The sequence below is a fragment of the Protomyctophum parallelum genome (assembly GCF_964188405.1).
Source record: "Protomyctophum parallelum genome assembly, chromosome: 15".
Classification (NCBI taxonomy): Eukaryota; Metazoa; Chordata; class Actinopteri; order Myctophiformes; family Myctophidae; genus Protomyctophum; species Protomyctophum parallelum.
This window is the reverse complement of record NC_139710.1, coordinates 42,581,999-42,598,746: the sequence shown is the minus strand read 5'-3', so window position 1 is coordinate 42,598,746 and position 16,748 is coordinate 42,581,999. Positions and strand designations below refer to the sequence as shown.

General features: G+C 42.6%; 1 protein-coding gene across 1 annotated transcript in view; it reads left to right on the top strand.

Moving 5' to 3' along the window:
- Positions 1–5,017: 5,017 nt before the first annotated feature.
- LOC310871870 (leucine-rich repeat transmembrane neuronal protein 4) overlaps positions 5,018–16,748 on the top strand; it is a gene marked incomplete at its 5' end in the record, with an annotated part of 36,542 nt that continues 24,811 nt past the window's right edge. Inside the window, 2 exons of the mRNA XM_083783507.1 lie at positions 5,018–5,021; positions 5,790–7,333. Of these exons, the coding sequence (XP_083639633.1) occupies positions 5,018–5,021; positions 5,790–7,333 (1,548 nt within the window). The remainder of the gene's footprint in view (positions 5,022–5,789; positions 7,334–16,748) is intronic.

Sequence of the window (16,748 nt, the reverse complement as noted above, 5' to 3'; positions counted from 1 at the left end):
CGCAGGATCCGCTTGAGGCTTGAATGGCCCTCCTAAAAGCCTCACCGTGGGTTTGTTGGGCTTCTTCCTCACGGAAGACACAGGCGGAGGCGCTAACCCATACTGCTCCCGGGTGCAGTCTAATTTCCGGCTGCCACCCGTCTCTCCGGTGGTCACCAGACTATTCCTGGTTGTCACTTAGTCTATTCCTATGAGTCACTATAAATAGAATAACTATAACAAAATACATACATAAATGGATGCACCTGGGACGTATCCTCAGTGATGTATCCCAAGGTCATCGGGGTTTCGGGTCTTGCAACATCATACCCCTCACTCAGGTGACCCAGCCGGGAGTGATCAAGTCCCGACTTACGTCCCAGTAGCTACCCTCGATAAGTCCCATTAGGGAAAAACCAGGGCCACACAATCCGTTCCTCCTGAACTACTCTGCCGGGACTGGGAGATACCATTCTGGCACATGGAAGGACTAGGCTCTGTGGGTTGACACCTGTCCGGGCCCCTCCTACGTCTCACCAGGTCCACTCCTGCTCTCACCAGGTCAGGCCCTGTGCGTTGCACCAGACTCCCAGCACCAGGCACTTTATTCAGGAATGGTGGATTCTCCACCTTGCCCTTGGTGGTGCCGCAGGCTCCGCTTGAGGCTTGAATGGCCCTCCTAAAAGCCTCACCGTGGGTTTGTTGGGATTCTTCCTCACGGAAGACACAGGCTGGGGCGCTAACCCATACTGCTCCCGGCAGTGGTGGAAAGTAAATACATTTACTCAAGTAATTTGGAGTATTTGTACTTGAGTATCCGATACTTTTACTTCTACTCCACTACATCTCGGATCCAAATGTTGTACTTTTACTCCACTACATTTATTTGAAAACTTTAGTTACTAGTTATTTTGTAGATTTTGATTATTATTACAAAACAGACATGAACCACTTCAGCCCTATATACATTTGGGCCATTTGAAAATAGCTACTACTATCTACTATTCTAGATCTGCTATTTTCAAAAGAATTGTATACAATTGAGAACTAGAAATGGGACCTTCTGTATAATTCGTACTTTTACTTTTGGTGCTTTAATTACATTTTGATAATACTTTCGAACTTTTACTCAAGTGCAGTTTCAATTCTGGATGTATACCTGTAACGGAGTATTTCTATATTGCAGTATTGATACTTTTACTCAAGTAAAACATTGTTTTATTTTGAGTATTTTTTTCCACCACTGTATAATAGGCACTGCATCATGTGGTGACCACAAGGGATGGGTGTGTAGCCTCCCTCCAATTATCTGATTGATTCTCCCAGTGACATTTAAAGGATACCATTAGTGTTTTTTTTTTACATTTGTTTCCTCAATGTAATTAACGCTTCTTAACCAATGTAATTAATGCTTTTGACCAGTGTGATTAATCATCAGCACACTGTGGTTACTTAAAAATAATACAAACCGTCCACAAAGACAAATATTGTGCTGCATCAAAGTAGACACACTTCTGCATGTTGTTAATATCACTGCCTATTTACTACTTTGAAACTTGCCATAGCAAATATGCAGAGAGTCTGGTAACATGGGAGTTGGTCAAATGTAGTAGTGCAAGACTTGCACTACTTTGTTTTGTAAAGTTGGATCGATGTTGCCATCTGGGTGGCACAGGGGTAAAGTTCCTGCACATCGTGGAGACTGGGGTTCGATTTTTCTATGGTGCCTCCGGCTTGGCGGAATGGTCCAAGTAACAAACACAATATATTCACGGGTGGGAAGCCGGCAGGGGAAGGCGCTCTCTGTCATTGGGACTCGGCAGAGCACCTGATCAGCATGGTGTGGACCTAGGAGTAATTGCGTATTCCTCTGTCTGTACGTGTTGCATCCTCCCGGTGAAACTCCTCACTGTCAGGTTAACAGAAGTGGCTGGCGACTCCATGTGTATCAGAGGAGACCAGTGATTGTCTAATGTCTAGTGTTTACACTCTACACATTCCCTCAGACCAACAGTAGGGGTTTTGCAGTGATAATATTCATGGGTGAAATTGTCTACAACACAATTTGGAAGAAATGTCATGGTCTTGTACGTACAACCATGACATGTCACTCTGTGAAAAGTGAAAAAGCTAAAATCATGATTTCCAGTTCATAGCCAGGGATGTATTCTCCCTGACTCAAAAATAAGTTTACTTGTCACTTACTTATACAGATATACAAGTAGCGAAATGTTGTTTCGCTACTTGTTTAGGAGAATATTTTGAATGGTATGAGGACAGTAGAGTCTTTATTGAGAGACACAGTTCACAAATATTGAAAAAGAAAATGTGATAGTCCCTGCACATGCCAATGGGCAATGTCCAAGTCCATGTGCAATTTTATATCAATTGGTCCACCCACCCACTGAGGAGAAAGATGAGTAGAATAATCGATTGAGCACAGACAGACGTATGTGTTGCGTGAGGATGCACCTTGTCAGACTGTGCGAGTTGAATTGAGTCTACCAACTACTACCTATTGTGACATGAAACTATGACCTACATCAGGTAACAAACACCGGGAAATGTGCAGCCTTGAGAAAAAAAATGGAGGAAGATTTGGACCCGACTTGACTGAAGAGGGCAAGAATCAAGAACAAAGGAAAGATTTTCACTACTCATACAGGCACAAGCAGCAACATGTATACTGTATGCGTGGTAAGGTCCCTACTGTGCTAACACAACATAATAATAACAACAACAATGATAATAAACAAAGATATACTATCAAGATAACGATAGAGATAATAAAATAAAAGCTAATAATATAAAGCCTCATGAGGAGACATACTGTAGCAGCAATAGGGGAAGGAGGGGGGGGGGGGTAGCTTAGTGTCTGGGTTTACAGAATGTAAGACATGGATTGGTAATTCTCCAAAGGGATTTGATAATATCTGTGCCTCAGGATTGGAATGGTTGGTTCAATTTTACTCAGCTGTGATGAAGTCTTTTCCTCTCCACCTCCATAACAGTGCGGTTTGGCACTGTAGGACACGCCGGCTGCAGTGCATCATCAGCTCTGCAGAAAGGATTATTGGACTAAACCTGCCTTCGCTCCAAGATCTCTTCACCACCATGCAGAGCCAGGAAGCGGGCGGGAAAGATCATTGCCTACGCCTCGCATCCTGGCCACCATGCACGTCTTTGAACTCCTCCTCCGGAAGGTGCTTCCTTCAGAGCTACACACCAGAACCTCCAGACACAGGAATAGCTTCTTCCCACGCACCATCACTATAATGAATAACTAACCCAGCCATCTGACTGTCATTGGCTGTCCTCAGGACAATGCCTGTCAATCATATATAGGCCTACAGTATATAGTCATAGCGAACAAACCCACAGCCTAGTTCAATGTGCAATAATTAATTAATAAATGTCTTATTTAGTTAGCTATAGTATCTCATTATAGTTTCCTATGTTGTATTCAGTACATAACCAATCCAGTGCACAAAAACTCACTTGTTGCTGTGCATAATGGCACCACTCACACTGTTGAACCATATATAACCTATACTATTGTTGTCATTGCTGTCATATGACTGTTTTTAAATAACCAAGTTACTCTTACTCAGAGCCTGATTCAATTTCCTTACCTACTTACTTGATTGATTGTTAGTGCCAGTATCCTTTAAAGGTAGGCCCTACCCTTTAGGTACGGTAAGTTCTGTTTGTTTGTTAAAAGGTTGCAGCTCTATTTTCTGATAGTAATCATTGATACAGTGTTTGTTCAGTAACTGGGGTTTCCCTGTAGATAGAGCTTACATTTTATTGTTCTATCTATCTGTCTGTCTGTCTGTCTGTCTGTCTGTCTGTCTGTCTGTCTGTCTGTCTGTCTGTCTGTCTGTCTGTAGTTCCTTGTTTTAGCTGTACCTAGCCTATAATGTCTGCTTTTACACTTTTTTTAATCACCACTGACACTGCATATGTGTCCAAACGTCCATTAGGCTATCAGTAATGACGCTGCTCATGATCGACAGAGGGACTCAGGGCCCCATTAGAAGAGAAGTGATTACTTTGACCCTGACTCAAACTCCCCTCCCATTATGAGGACTTGAATGCATCCTCTGTTTATTCATGGCACATTTCAGTGAAAATGTAAAGCAGTGGCTGCATCACAGTGGAGCTGCAAGTAATCAAAATTGCTTTGCCGCTCCTGAATCATGTCCTATACAGCCAGCGTGTGTGCGCACGCTGTCCTTTAGTTAGCCTATGTGAAGAGTAGACCACAAAGATAATTGAATCTACAGCAGATACAGAGAGATAGCCTATTGATACAGAAACTTAAAGCCCAAGACCCGAAGAGGTCTCTCTCAGCTCTCACTGACCAGGAGAGGGCATCTTAAGTCTGTCTCTGTCTGTGTAATGATCCATCACTCCTGTTGCGATAAAGAGTGATTTATTTTAGAGTCCATGGTCAACGCGGGTCTAATCTATAGCAGACACGACTCACGGACTCAGTCGCTCAGCCTCACTCTTGCATGAATCGGACTACACCTGACGCAACGTTATTATTGTCCGGAGACCTGAACAAGGCTACTTATCTTTACTTGGCCAATTTGGGATGCCGCCTCCTCCTCATACCCGAGTGAAATTCAACAATTGGCTGCTCCGAGTTGCATCTGTCTTGACAGGGGGACGGAAACCATGGTGGCATCATCATCGTAGGCTAATCCATTTAATGTTGTCTTGAATTGCAGTCTGAGCATATAGGCTATTATTTAGATGCGTGTACCGTATAAAACTACATGAGATACAGTTCGGCTCGCTCCCGTCCTCCAGTCCCCAAATCAACGACAGGTGCATGTGTGCGTGCGGCTGTGCGAAAAGCACAACTGGCTATATACGGCGGCAAGGATTTTGGTCCCAGGCAGCTGTCCGGCAGTCCGGACCAGTAGGCTACATGTCTTCTAACTATTTGGACCGAATGCGGAGTGCGTCTAACATGTGGACTTGGGACGCGTGCAACAGAAAGCTCTAAAACATGAGGAGCCGCGCAGACATGGGTAGGTACCCTCCGTTCCGCACTTAGCCCATAATGGACACAATTGTCACAAAATTGAGGCTTTGAGGGTCATAATAAAGTGCCTATAGTAGGCTGATGGAAACTCATACACCTTGTCCCTCTCTTAACTGACAATTAGTGTCTGACTGAAATATGAAGCATATTCAGGGGAAAATAACGGAGGCAAAAAAGGAGAAATCCTCCATCACTATAAATACACTGCCGACGTCTTAGCTATCTTGTTATCAGTGATTACAGGGGATTTGTTTTACTGTATAGTAGCAGGCAGCTCGTGCTTTTATAGGCTATAGCAATCCCCATTCCTGTGTGATACATAGTAGCCAACAATATGCCTGGCAGTGTGGTGATGGATAAAGACATGTACGATGTATTATGGTACCTATTCAGTCTGAACATATATAGGGCACATTAAATAGGTTACTGCTAAGGCTGCTCACACTCACACAACACAATTTATCAGCACATGCAATAACTTAAAAAGAGAAGTATCCTGATTGAATTTGACTCCCTTATTTGAATGTCCATTCCATTCTATTTCTTTCCAATCACTACACAAGTGTGCATTTGAACAGTCAGAGTTAAATTAACACTGAGTGTATGCTGTTATTATTTTAAACAAAACCATGTATACAGTCATGTTATTGTCCTCTTTCACAATAGTTGTGTGTGTGTGTGTGTGTGTGTGTGTGTGTGTGTGTGTGTGTGTGTGTGTGTGCGCGTGTGTGTGTGTGTGTGTGTGCGTGCGCAGGACCTCTGTTGCTGTTGAAATGGCTGGTTATCGCAGAATTGGTGGTGCCTGCCTTGCTGATCGCTGCTCCAAGTGGCATTCGTGAACGTCCCTGCCCTCAGAGCTGTAGATGTGATGGGAAAATTATATACTGTGAGTCCAACGCCTTCCGCGACATGCCAAACAACGTGTCAGTGGGAACACAAGGTCTCTCCCTCCGCTACAACAGCCTGGTGGACCTCAGAGCCAGGCAGTTTTCAGGCCTTAGCCAACTGGTTTGGTTGTACCTTGACCACAATTACATTGCCACTGTGGATGGACAGGCCTTCCACGGGATACGAAGGCTCAAAGAACTGATCCTCAGTTCTAACAAGGTCACTCAGCTGAAAAACGACACGTTCCACGATGTACCAAATTTGCGTAATCTTGACCTGTCTTACAATAAATTGCAGGTCCTCCAGCCTAATCAGTTCCTGGGCTTACGGAAATTACTTAGTTTACATTTGAGGTCAAATTCCTTAAAAACCATCCCAATGCGAGTTTTCCTGGATTGCCGCAATCTGGAATTCCTTGATATTGGCTACAACAGATTAAGGAGCCTCACACGTAATGCCTTTGCTGGGCTTCTTAAACTCATCGAGCTTCATTTGGAGCACAACCAGTTTTCCAAGATAAATTTTGCCCACTTCCCCCGTCTCACCAACCTGAGAGCACTCTATCTGCAGTGGAATCGTATTAAGTCCTTAACCCAGGGCCTACCTTGGATGTGGACATCCTTGCAAAAGCTGGACCTCTCGGGAAATGAGCTGCAGCTGTTGGATGCCAGCACTTTCCAATGCCTACCCAATGTGCAGACCCTAAACTTGGATTCTAACAAACTCAGCTACTTGTCTCAACAAACGGTGGAGGCTTGGATCTCCCTCACCACCATCAGTTTGGCGGGTAACGTATGGTACTGTAACGCAAGCATATGTCCCCTGGTGGCTTGGTTGAGGAACTTCAAGGGCAACAAAGAGTCAGCTATGATTTGTGCGGGCCCCAATGAGACACAAGGAGAGAGGGTGAACGATGTGGTGGATACACTTAACATCTGCAAAGTAACACCCATGCCCATTACCTCGACTACATCCACCTTCACTTCTCCAACTCGGCCTGAGCTTCCACCTCTTCCCTCACTGCCCACAGAGGAGAAAAAACTGACCTGGAATACAACAGCCCTCCCCACACCTTCCGAGGTTTCCCCCACAATCCCTCTGCCAGAAACGGAGTATGTGTCCTATCATAAAATCATTGCTGGTAGCGTGGCCCTCCTCTTATCTGTTGCCATTATTCTGCTGGTCATCTACGTCTCATGGAAGCGCTACCCGAGCAGCATCAAGCAACTTCAACAGCGCTCCATGGTTAAAAAACGGCAGAAAAAGGTGCGTGAGACTGAACGCTCTCTAAACTCGCCTCTGCAAGAGTATTACGTGGACTACAAGCCTACTCACTCGGAGACTATGGACATGTTGCTTAATGGGACGGGGCCATACACGTACACCATATCAGGCTCCAGGGAATGCGAGGTATGACCGCTAGCTGGCCAGCAAAAGTCCGTTTCCACTGCGGGGCACAAGAGGTAAAATACAATAGTATATATTTTTCTCCTCTTGTCTTATCTGTTTCAGGACATAATGGGCTATTCAAATCGAGTATGAACTATCATTCACCATTGTATTTTGTCTATAGTTGGTGTGAACTCACTCATCCAAACTATTTCTATAGTTATAGTGCTCAGTGTGAATGGCCCTTTTATGTCAGTTGGAAAATAAAAACGTCTGAGTTTCAGAGGCTAATTTCACAGCGACTTTGACTTGTATTGTAACATGTGGGGCTTGTTCATGTCTATTTGATGGCCCAGTTGCTATTCTGAATTATGTCGTTTTTCCAAAAGATATGGATCTATGTATTTGCTGTTAAACTGTTACTTATAAGCTCCATTGGTTTGCTGTCAACAATAGAATGATCTAAAAGAACACAATGCAAGTGGTCCTCTCCTGCCCCATCTGTTTGCTACAATTTACTTAATCCAGAGCGATTTACAATAAGCAAGAACAAAAAAGCATGGCAATACATCACATAGGCCTATATAAAAAGTAGTTATCATCATCATCTACGTAACATGCTATAAGTCTGTATAAAATGCTATCTAAGTCTATATAAAGTTATATCTAAGGGGCTAGGGTAAGTGCTACGGGCCATGATGTAGTCTGAAAAGGTGGGTTTTCAGACTACGGCTGAAGATTGGGAGTGAGGCTGCAGTTCTGATTGTGATGGGAAGTGCATTACATAGTTTTGGAGCCAGGAGAGTTTGGGACGTGTGGAGTGCTTTCCCGGCGTTTTTAGTGAAGGCACCTCCAGCTTCCCCGTGTTGGCTGATCTGATTGTTTGTAGGGTTCGATCATACTTGCAAGATATGGCGGAGCCATACCTTTGTTTGCTTTGAATGCTAGCACCAGAGTTTTGTATTCTGTGCGGGATAAAGCAGTAGGCATTCTCAAGTGCTTTGTTGCAATCATAAATGCAATGGTCACATGAGTCCTCATTGGGTTCTCCTGTAGATAATCACCCAGGAATTTGTCACTAGTGTATCAGACTGTGCTGTAGGCAACTTCAGCCCTAGCTGGCCTATGGCTTGAGCCTTATACACCTGCCATCAGCTGCATACCAAGGGCACTGACATATGTCAGGCGATAATTTGTTTAGCCTTATTTATTCAGAAAGGCAAATAGCAATACTGTCAACAGTTGGCTGCCATTGGGAAGCCATTTTGTGAACCATTTAAGGTATGGTTGCCGTTTTCCGCTTTGTGTTTTGCTTCCTTTGTCCCTGGATAAAGTTCAGTGTCTCGTCAACCATGAATCTTAAACCTGATTTATTGTACAAACTCACAACACATCGCATAATAAGGCATTGTGAGCGTGTAGATCTGCTATTTTTGAGTGGTGCAACCACTCCTACAACCAGGAATGTCCGCATGTATCATGTATCATGTATCATGAGCACGAGTGGTGTGCGCATGCGTGAAACCAGCAATGGCCAGCAATATCCGCGCGTGTGTGTACAATGCGCGCCTCACATCTTGTGCTAAATAAATAGCGTCAATGCTAGCGAGCTAAAATATAGCCATCCTTGCTCTAGAAAGCACCAATGTTTCCATCTAGACCACCGGATAATCAGCAAAGACCTCCGAACATCGCGCTAATTGACCAAACCATGGAGAGCTCCGTAGATTACGAGTTATTGAAGCTTTTAGTCTGCCTGTATAATGGGAGGTGGACGGCAGCTCGCATGCGCAATCCGGTCTAGGTACGCTAAAGAAGGAAAGGCTGACCCCCGTGGACGGAAGCTCGCATGCGCAATCCGGTCTAGGTATGCTAAAGAAGGAAAGGCCGACCCAAAATAATAATGAAAAAATAGTTCTCAGCGACGCGGATTGATATCCATAATAAAGAGAGAGAGAGAGAGAGAGAGAGAGAGGGGGAGAGAGGGGAGTTGCACCACTCGGTTCACACAGGTGTGATTTTTATATTTCACGCAACTAAATATAAATCAGGCTTTACCAAACATCCAAAGCAACCGTTTTTAGAGTTTCACTAATGTTTGAATGATGAGCTCCTTCAGCAATGTCAATGAAGTAGCTTGATGTTCAGCAACTGCCAGCTATAATCCCATGGGTTGATGGACAGCTGATCACAATGAATTTTGTAATTGTGTAATGTCACCTCTGTATTCTCCTGTCATGCACTGTTTTTGGACATCATTTAGCAACGTGGTAGACAGTGATTAACAGGGACACTATGCTGGGAAAGCTGTAGTGTCACTAGAATGTTCACTGTTCTTTGCCACCATGTATTTAACTAAACACAGCTACACTTTAATAGGTGGCAACTTTCTCTTGCATTCTCCCTGACAGCACAGCTCGGAGTAGTTTTATCTTCTTTCCTATATTAATGCAATCAGATATGACCTTTCTGTTTGGATGCATGGGCCGTAAAGGCCAGAAAGTATTTTTTTGCCACTCAGTAGGCATTCCTGCATAACTTCCGCGTTTGATGATGATCGCGCATACCCTCTATAGTCTATACTGTAGCTGTCCATGTGAGAACTTGGTGTGGGAGTGTTAAATGGCAGACCTAATGGGGCTTCTGCTAGCTAATAGCCCATCAGAGGTAAGGAGCCGAGACTTCCCTCTGCTTTGTTATTCCTTTCCCTCCTCTACAGCTCATAGGGGAGCAGGCTGATTGTGCTTAAAAATGCAATAGGCTTTTTTTGTTATTTCGTTTTCGTTTTGTTGAGCCAGCATTAAGAGGTCTGTTTTCATGATTTAATGACTTGGTATCTTCTTAGTTTCTATGTGAATTCTATGAGAGAATAGGGCATATACAGCATTTATGCTGTATATGCTTTGATACAAAAAATGTGTTATTTGTATCAAATTTACAGCATCATGTTCTTTTTAACATTATCTTATCTTTAATATCACATTTCAAATTATATTTATAACATTAATATGTAGTGCAGCCGTCCCACACTCGACTGCAAAATGATCCAGTGAGAGCTGAAGGTCTCGGACTGATGGTGCCTTCAGGACCAGACATCCGCAAAAAGCAGTGAAGCAACCCTTAGCTCACCGAACCGTATACCCTCTCCACCACGACTTCGCCTTGAGACCCAGTCCATGAATATTACAGGAAAGGTGACAAGGCACAGCCTTGGTGGAGGCCAATCCCCACCAGTATTCAAAAGTATTTTACAAAGTGCATTTTCCCTTCCTATCCAAATATATATATTATATAAAGAAAACTACAGTTACTAAACAAAATGACCACTTCACCCGTTTTCAACAAATGCTCATGATAATATGATTTCTGGCTTCTCACTCTGTGTCTCATTGGCGGGCTGTGGACAGTTCAGAAACCTGCCTACCAGTGACACTATCGATGGGGAATCCAAGCTAATAGAATCTGCAGGCCTTCTGTTGCTGGAAAGGAAAGCATCTATAATAGAAACCATTGTTCTTGCATTAATACAAAATAAAATGTGAAATCTTTGACCAAACCAGCCTGTCGATGATGTCACTGTTACGCAGGTATCGTCCTCTGAGAAACAAACGGTACCATAATATAATAAGCATTAGTGAGGATGAAGGTAGGTTGAAAATGTGTGGAGTGGTCCTTTAAGTACACTACTCAAGTAAATGTACTGTGTTACTGTCCACCACTGCCAATCGGAACAAGCCTACAGTGGAGCAAATGCTTTCACAGTACATTGTGTGGCATTGCTGCTGTACTGGAAAACACGCAGTAGAAAATGTGGAGAAATGGGATCTGAAACACAATTAAGTTTGTACACAGTAAAATCCTCAGTGGTAATGTATCCATTTGTAACGTATTACTTACTAATTGTGATTTTAGTAATTTTACAGTGTACCCAGGATTCAAACCCTCAACTTTATCATCTCATTGTACTGTATGCACCCCAGGCCTGCTGAGCCAACAATGTGCCTCGTAGCACATTACTGTAACCATAGAAGATAACAGACACTTAAGCTTTTAGCTTCATTTTCAATCAGGAGGATGAGCTTGGCAGTATAGCAGCTTGTTATCTTTGGCCCCTGGATGGCCCGGTCCACATTGCAGTTAAACTGTCTTTAGATTTCCTCCAGCACTGCTCAGCTGTTTGCATTAAAAGCTGCAAGCTGAACTTGTAGAATGTAAATTTTAATTGGTGCTGTGAAATATGGGGTTTCATGGTTTTTCCGTGGGTTTTTCATTGTGGCGTATAATGTGGATAAAATGGCCACTTCCTTCTATGCCATCTTGCTCGGCTCTGAAGCAACAGCTGCAGAACATCGTGAGCACCTTTGAATCAGCTGGTAAAATGGGACAATAAACCTATGAGACGTTACCCGATTTAATCAGAATCATTATCTGTTTATTGGTACAGTATATATTCTCATACAAGAAATGTGGCTTCCCCTTAGAAACAGTCACATATGAACAAAAATGACAGATAAGAAAAGTACATTATAACATATGACAAATATAAGGATTATATCGTCATCTGTCGGGGGTGGAAAAGATTGCGGACACTAGTATGTGTATACTAGTATGATCAACTAGAAAAAGTGCACAGGTCTCCACCGGGAGGATAGGAGTGTGTGTGATGTTTGGCAAAATGTTTAGGAGGTGTGTGCGTGTGTGCGTGCGCGCAACGTGACTCGGCCTGTTGTAACTTGTAGCGCCACCATCAGTGACGTAGACTCCGTGGGGGCGGCGGGGCTCGAGCCCCCATGAAGAATTAGACCTGAATATATTACTCTATGGAATATATTCGCCTCGGTCCATCCCGTTTGTACCGCGCCAGGTCGCGCCGCGACGAGATTCGCGCAATTCTCGTCTTTGCATTGACTTTGCATGTAATCGTGCCGCTCTAACCATCCAAGTCTGAATGCACCTTAACACCTTTTTTGTCCTGGCCCGGGGGCAGGGGGCTGGTGGATCATGTTGCCTGTCCTATTGTACACATGCAGATCAGGCATTCAAATGCTAATCTGGTGGATTGTTTTCACCTGCCAGGTAGGGCATGCATAGTACTGTAGTCTGTACTCTGCAATAGGCTACTTGTTCACAATGAGAAGGAGTAGCACTAGCCAGATGACTCAGCAATCATGGCATTTAAACATGCTCTTCTGTTTATAATCTAAACACTGACACCTTAAGTGTTTAGAACCTAAACCGCTTGGGTTTAGTGTGAAACGGGGGGGGGGGGGGGGGGGGGGTATAAGCGGGGGGAGAGGGCGGGCCTCCATGACTATTATAAAAACATTTCGTCTCTGGCCACCATGACGCTGATTTGAAAACTGTCAAGTGGCATTGCGTGTGTACAAAGCGAGCGGGCTACTCCTGAAAACTTTAGAAGCCAATCGTAGCCAATCAGGTTGGATAATGAGAAATCAAACAAACCCGTCTTGATCACATGACTATGGAGAGCATGTGTACCGATTTGCGTGAAATTTTGATAAAATCTAGTAATATTAGAAAATGTGTTTTACATATGTCGGCCTCCTGGTGGCGCTATAAAGAGTAGATGTGGAAAAATTCCATGCAAAGGTTTTTCCTTGGCCTCTAGGGAGTACAAAGTACAAAGTTTTACACAGATCCGTGCAGTTAGAGGTAAAAACACTAATCGGAGTTGAAAATGTTCCAGTGGCATTTCTTCCTCTGCCTAGTGGGAATGTGATAGATAGCATTTCTGTTGGCTTAGATAGCATTTGACACAGACTTATAGCATGTTATGTAGACAGCACTATAATTGTATTGTATATAGTCATAGCACGCCATAGTACATATGTATAGCATAGTAGTGAATATGTATAGTTTATTATGTATAGTGTATGTATAGTTTCATCATATAGATATTCCACTGTTACCTTCTTAGCTTACGCATGTTTCATGATAAATGCTTTTATGTGATGTATTCCCATGCTTTTGTTCTTGCTTAAATGTAAGTCGCTCTGGATTAAGAGCGTCTGCTAAATGCCTAAATTGTAAATTGTAAATTGTAATGTGCGTGCACAGAAATCACACGATGTGTTTATGATTCGCAGCATTTTGCTTGAAACTGAGCACTCCTGCGAACTTTGGAAGCCAAACTTAGCCAATCAGGATGGAGTCTGAAAAATCTGAAAGACCCGTTTCGTTGAATGGCTCTAGAGTCTAGAGACTGTGTACCAATTTCCGTGATGTTTGGACAAAATCTGTAGGTGTAGTCCAAAAAATGGTTGTGCACAAAGAGGCCTCTTGGTGGTGCTATAAGAGGCCAATGTGAAAACCTTGGGGAAGAGGTTCAGCTGTGGCATTCAGGAAGTGTGTGTGCAGAGTTTGGCTGCGATCAAGCCAACGGTGCCGGAGATTAGCTGTCTACAGACACACACACACACACACACACACACACACACACACTCACACGGACGGACAGACGGCAAAACATACTCTCTCCCCAGTCCCCATGCCTTCGGCCTGGTGGAGACAATGATGATCGATGATTGAGGAAGACGCCAAACCCCTAATTGCTCCCGATGAGCAGGTTGGAGCCTTGCATGTTTCCTCTGCCATCGGTGTATGAATGTGTGTGTGAATGGGTGAATGTAATGGACAATCATAAAGCACCTTGCATAAAAATGAAGTAAACTTTTGAGGTATTTAGGTGCTTTACTTGAGTAATTCCCAATACTTTTACTTGTACTCCACTACATCTTGGATCCAAATGTACTTTTACTCCACTAGATTTACTTGAAAACTTTAGTTACTAGTACTTTGTAGATTTTGATTATTATTACAAAACATACATTAAAGGACCACTTCACCACTTTTCAACCTATCTTCATATAATAGGTCCTCACTAATAATCATGATAAAATGGCACAATTTATTTCTACTCAGTCTGTGTCTCATAGGAGGGCTGTGGGCAGTTTAGAAACCGTCTTCCAGTGACATCATCATGAGGCAGATTTTTTTGAACAAGATTCTTTTTACAAAAATGTTTAGATTTTCATTATCGTGAGAACGATGGCTTCCATTTTCGCATTGCAACTTTTCAGGACTAAAAGCCTGCAATTTATATTAGCTTGTATATTCCCCATCGATGATGTCACTGGAAGACGGTTTCTGAAATGCCCACAGCCCTCCTATGAGACACAGACCGGGTAGAAAAAAGATTCACAATTTTTTCATGATTATTAGTGAGGACCTATTATATGAAGATGAAAAGTGGTGAAGTGGTCCTTTAAGCACTTCAACCCAACCCTACGGTATATACTTTTTCACCATTTGAAAATAGCCGATCTGTAGATCTTATTTTCAAAAGATTTTATACATTTGAAAACTTGACATTCTGCATATAGATCGAGTACTTATACTTTCGTACAATACTACCAATACTTTTGTACTTTTACTCAAGTCAATTTGGAATTCTGGACCTTTACTAGTGTAGTTTTACTGAAGTATTTCTATATTGCAGTATTGATACTTTTACTCAAGTGCAAAATGTACTTTTTCCACCACTGGGCAGTGTGAACAGTCAGGACACATTCTGTAAACAATGCTGAATCATCACAAATCTCGCAAAGAGTTATAAAATATAGCACTTATTTATCGTGTAATTGTCCTTTGGTTTACTGAAACTTGCTGAAAATGTCAATACATTTTTAAGTTTAAAGAAAATATATTGCACAGTTCAGGAAATGACTGAATAAAACATGCACTTCCGGCACATAGATTAATAAAGAAGGCTGTGGGCTGATGAAAGAAATGAAGAGACAGGAAGATCAGACACACTTGCTGCAGTGGCCAAGGCACATAGGCTATTTTCACAGAATTGTACCGTGTTCTACCGTAGTGATATTTGGTTTGTTTTAATTTGCTGAAATAGATCTTTTTCTGTGTGCTACTGTGATAAGTAGCATACTTCTTGAGCACAACAATGTACAGTAGGTAAGCAATAGCCCAAATTGTGCACCCACACCCCCCTCCCATATTGGCATCCATTTGTTCCAAGTGTTGTGTAGTGCGTTGTCCAATTAAGGAAGAACAAACCACGCTGAAATATAATTTCTGAAAATTGTAAGCATGAAGTTTTAATGCAGTTTTAAGGTTACTCAAATCGGCTAGAAACAAGTACTACTACTTAGTAATTCATTCATTTAATTTGGATTCATTTATTCAATTATAGCTGTTAAATTTTGGCTGAGATATTGTAGTTATGTCTAATGTTCTGCATTAATTCCCTGAACAAGGATATTGGGGATTATTATTTTAAAAAGATTAAGCCGCAAGCAATGATGTAGGCAACTAGGCACCCTTTGGGGCAGATTTTTTTTTTTTTTTTTAAGATATTTTTTTTGCGGCTTACGCCTTTTATTGATTTTTTAAGGGACAGACAGTAGGCTGACAGGAAACGGGAGAGAGATGGGGGGATGACATGCGGTAAAGGCCGTGTCGGGTCCGGGAGTCGAACCCGCGGCACACCGCGACTGGATCACCAGTCCGGTGCCCAGACCGTTACGCTACGGCCTGGGCCCCTTTGGGGCAGATTTGACCATACTGGTGAACTGGATTGTATAATGGAAACTCACAAGTTTGATAACTTTACATCATTAAGGGCTTTTATACATGCTCAGTAAGTGGGAGCTGGTTAACTTCTTAAAAATAGTTAATTAAAGTGAGCCCATATAAATGGGAGAAAAAGTGTCACAATAAATTCACATTGGCTGAATTCCTGTTGGTTTTAGGCCATATGGCTGACATCAGCTATAGCGTGGGGGTGTAATGTTGACTTGGCAGACAATTACATGCCATGGTATGTTGCTGGAATGCTAATTTATTTGGGAGACAATTTGATTGAGTACTTTATTAATCAGCACAAGGTACAGTCAGATATTCAGCCTAGAAGGATAGTACAAAATGACTCATTTCCATTTGGGGTCAATTTGGTTCAATTCATCAGCGTAGCATAAAAATTACAATGCATGTCATCAACAAATGTACAAAGAATAAAATGAGGGAAAAATGTGAATGACACCTCCTTTCTATGGGAAAATGCATGTATCCCCCCCCCCCCCCCCTTGTGGTCTCCTGATAGATGATTTGGGCATTCCACATTTTGGTGGCAGAGTAGTAGAATGATAATTTGTTTTTGTTATGTAGTATCATGGATTTTGATTATTGTTTTCGTAAAATCAATTGCAACCGCTGTGATTTGTCATGTATTGCACTGTACATGTATTTTATCAGTGTTTTTGCTATGAAATGGCTCGGATGGGTGAGTAATGCAATGCAATAGGAGTGCAATAAAGCACTGTTGCCTGTTTTTATTTGGTATCCCTAGTGTGGATGTGGTATAGGCACTGGTCATTGAGAATTTGCGATGCTGTCTTCA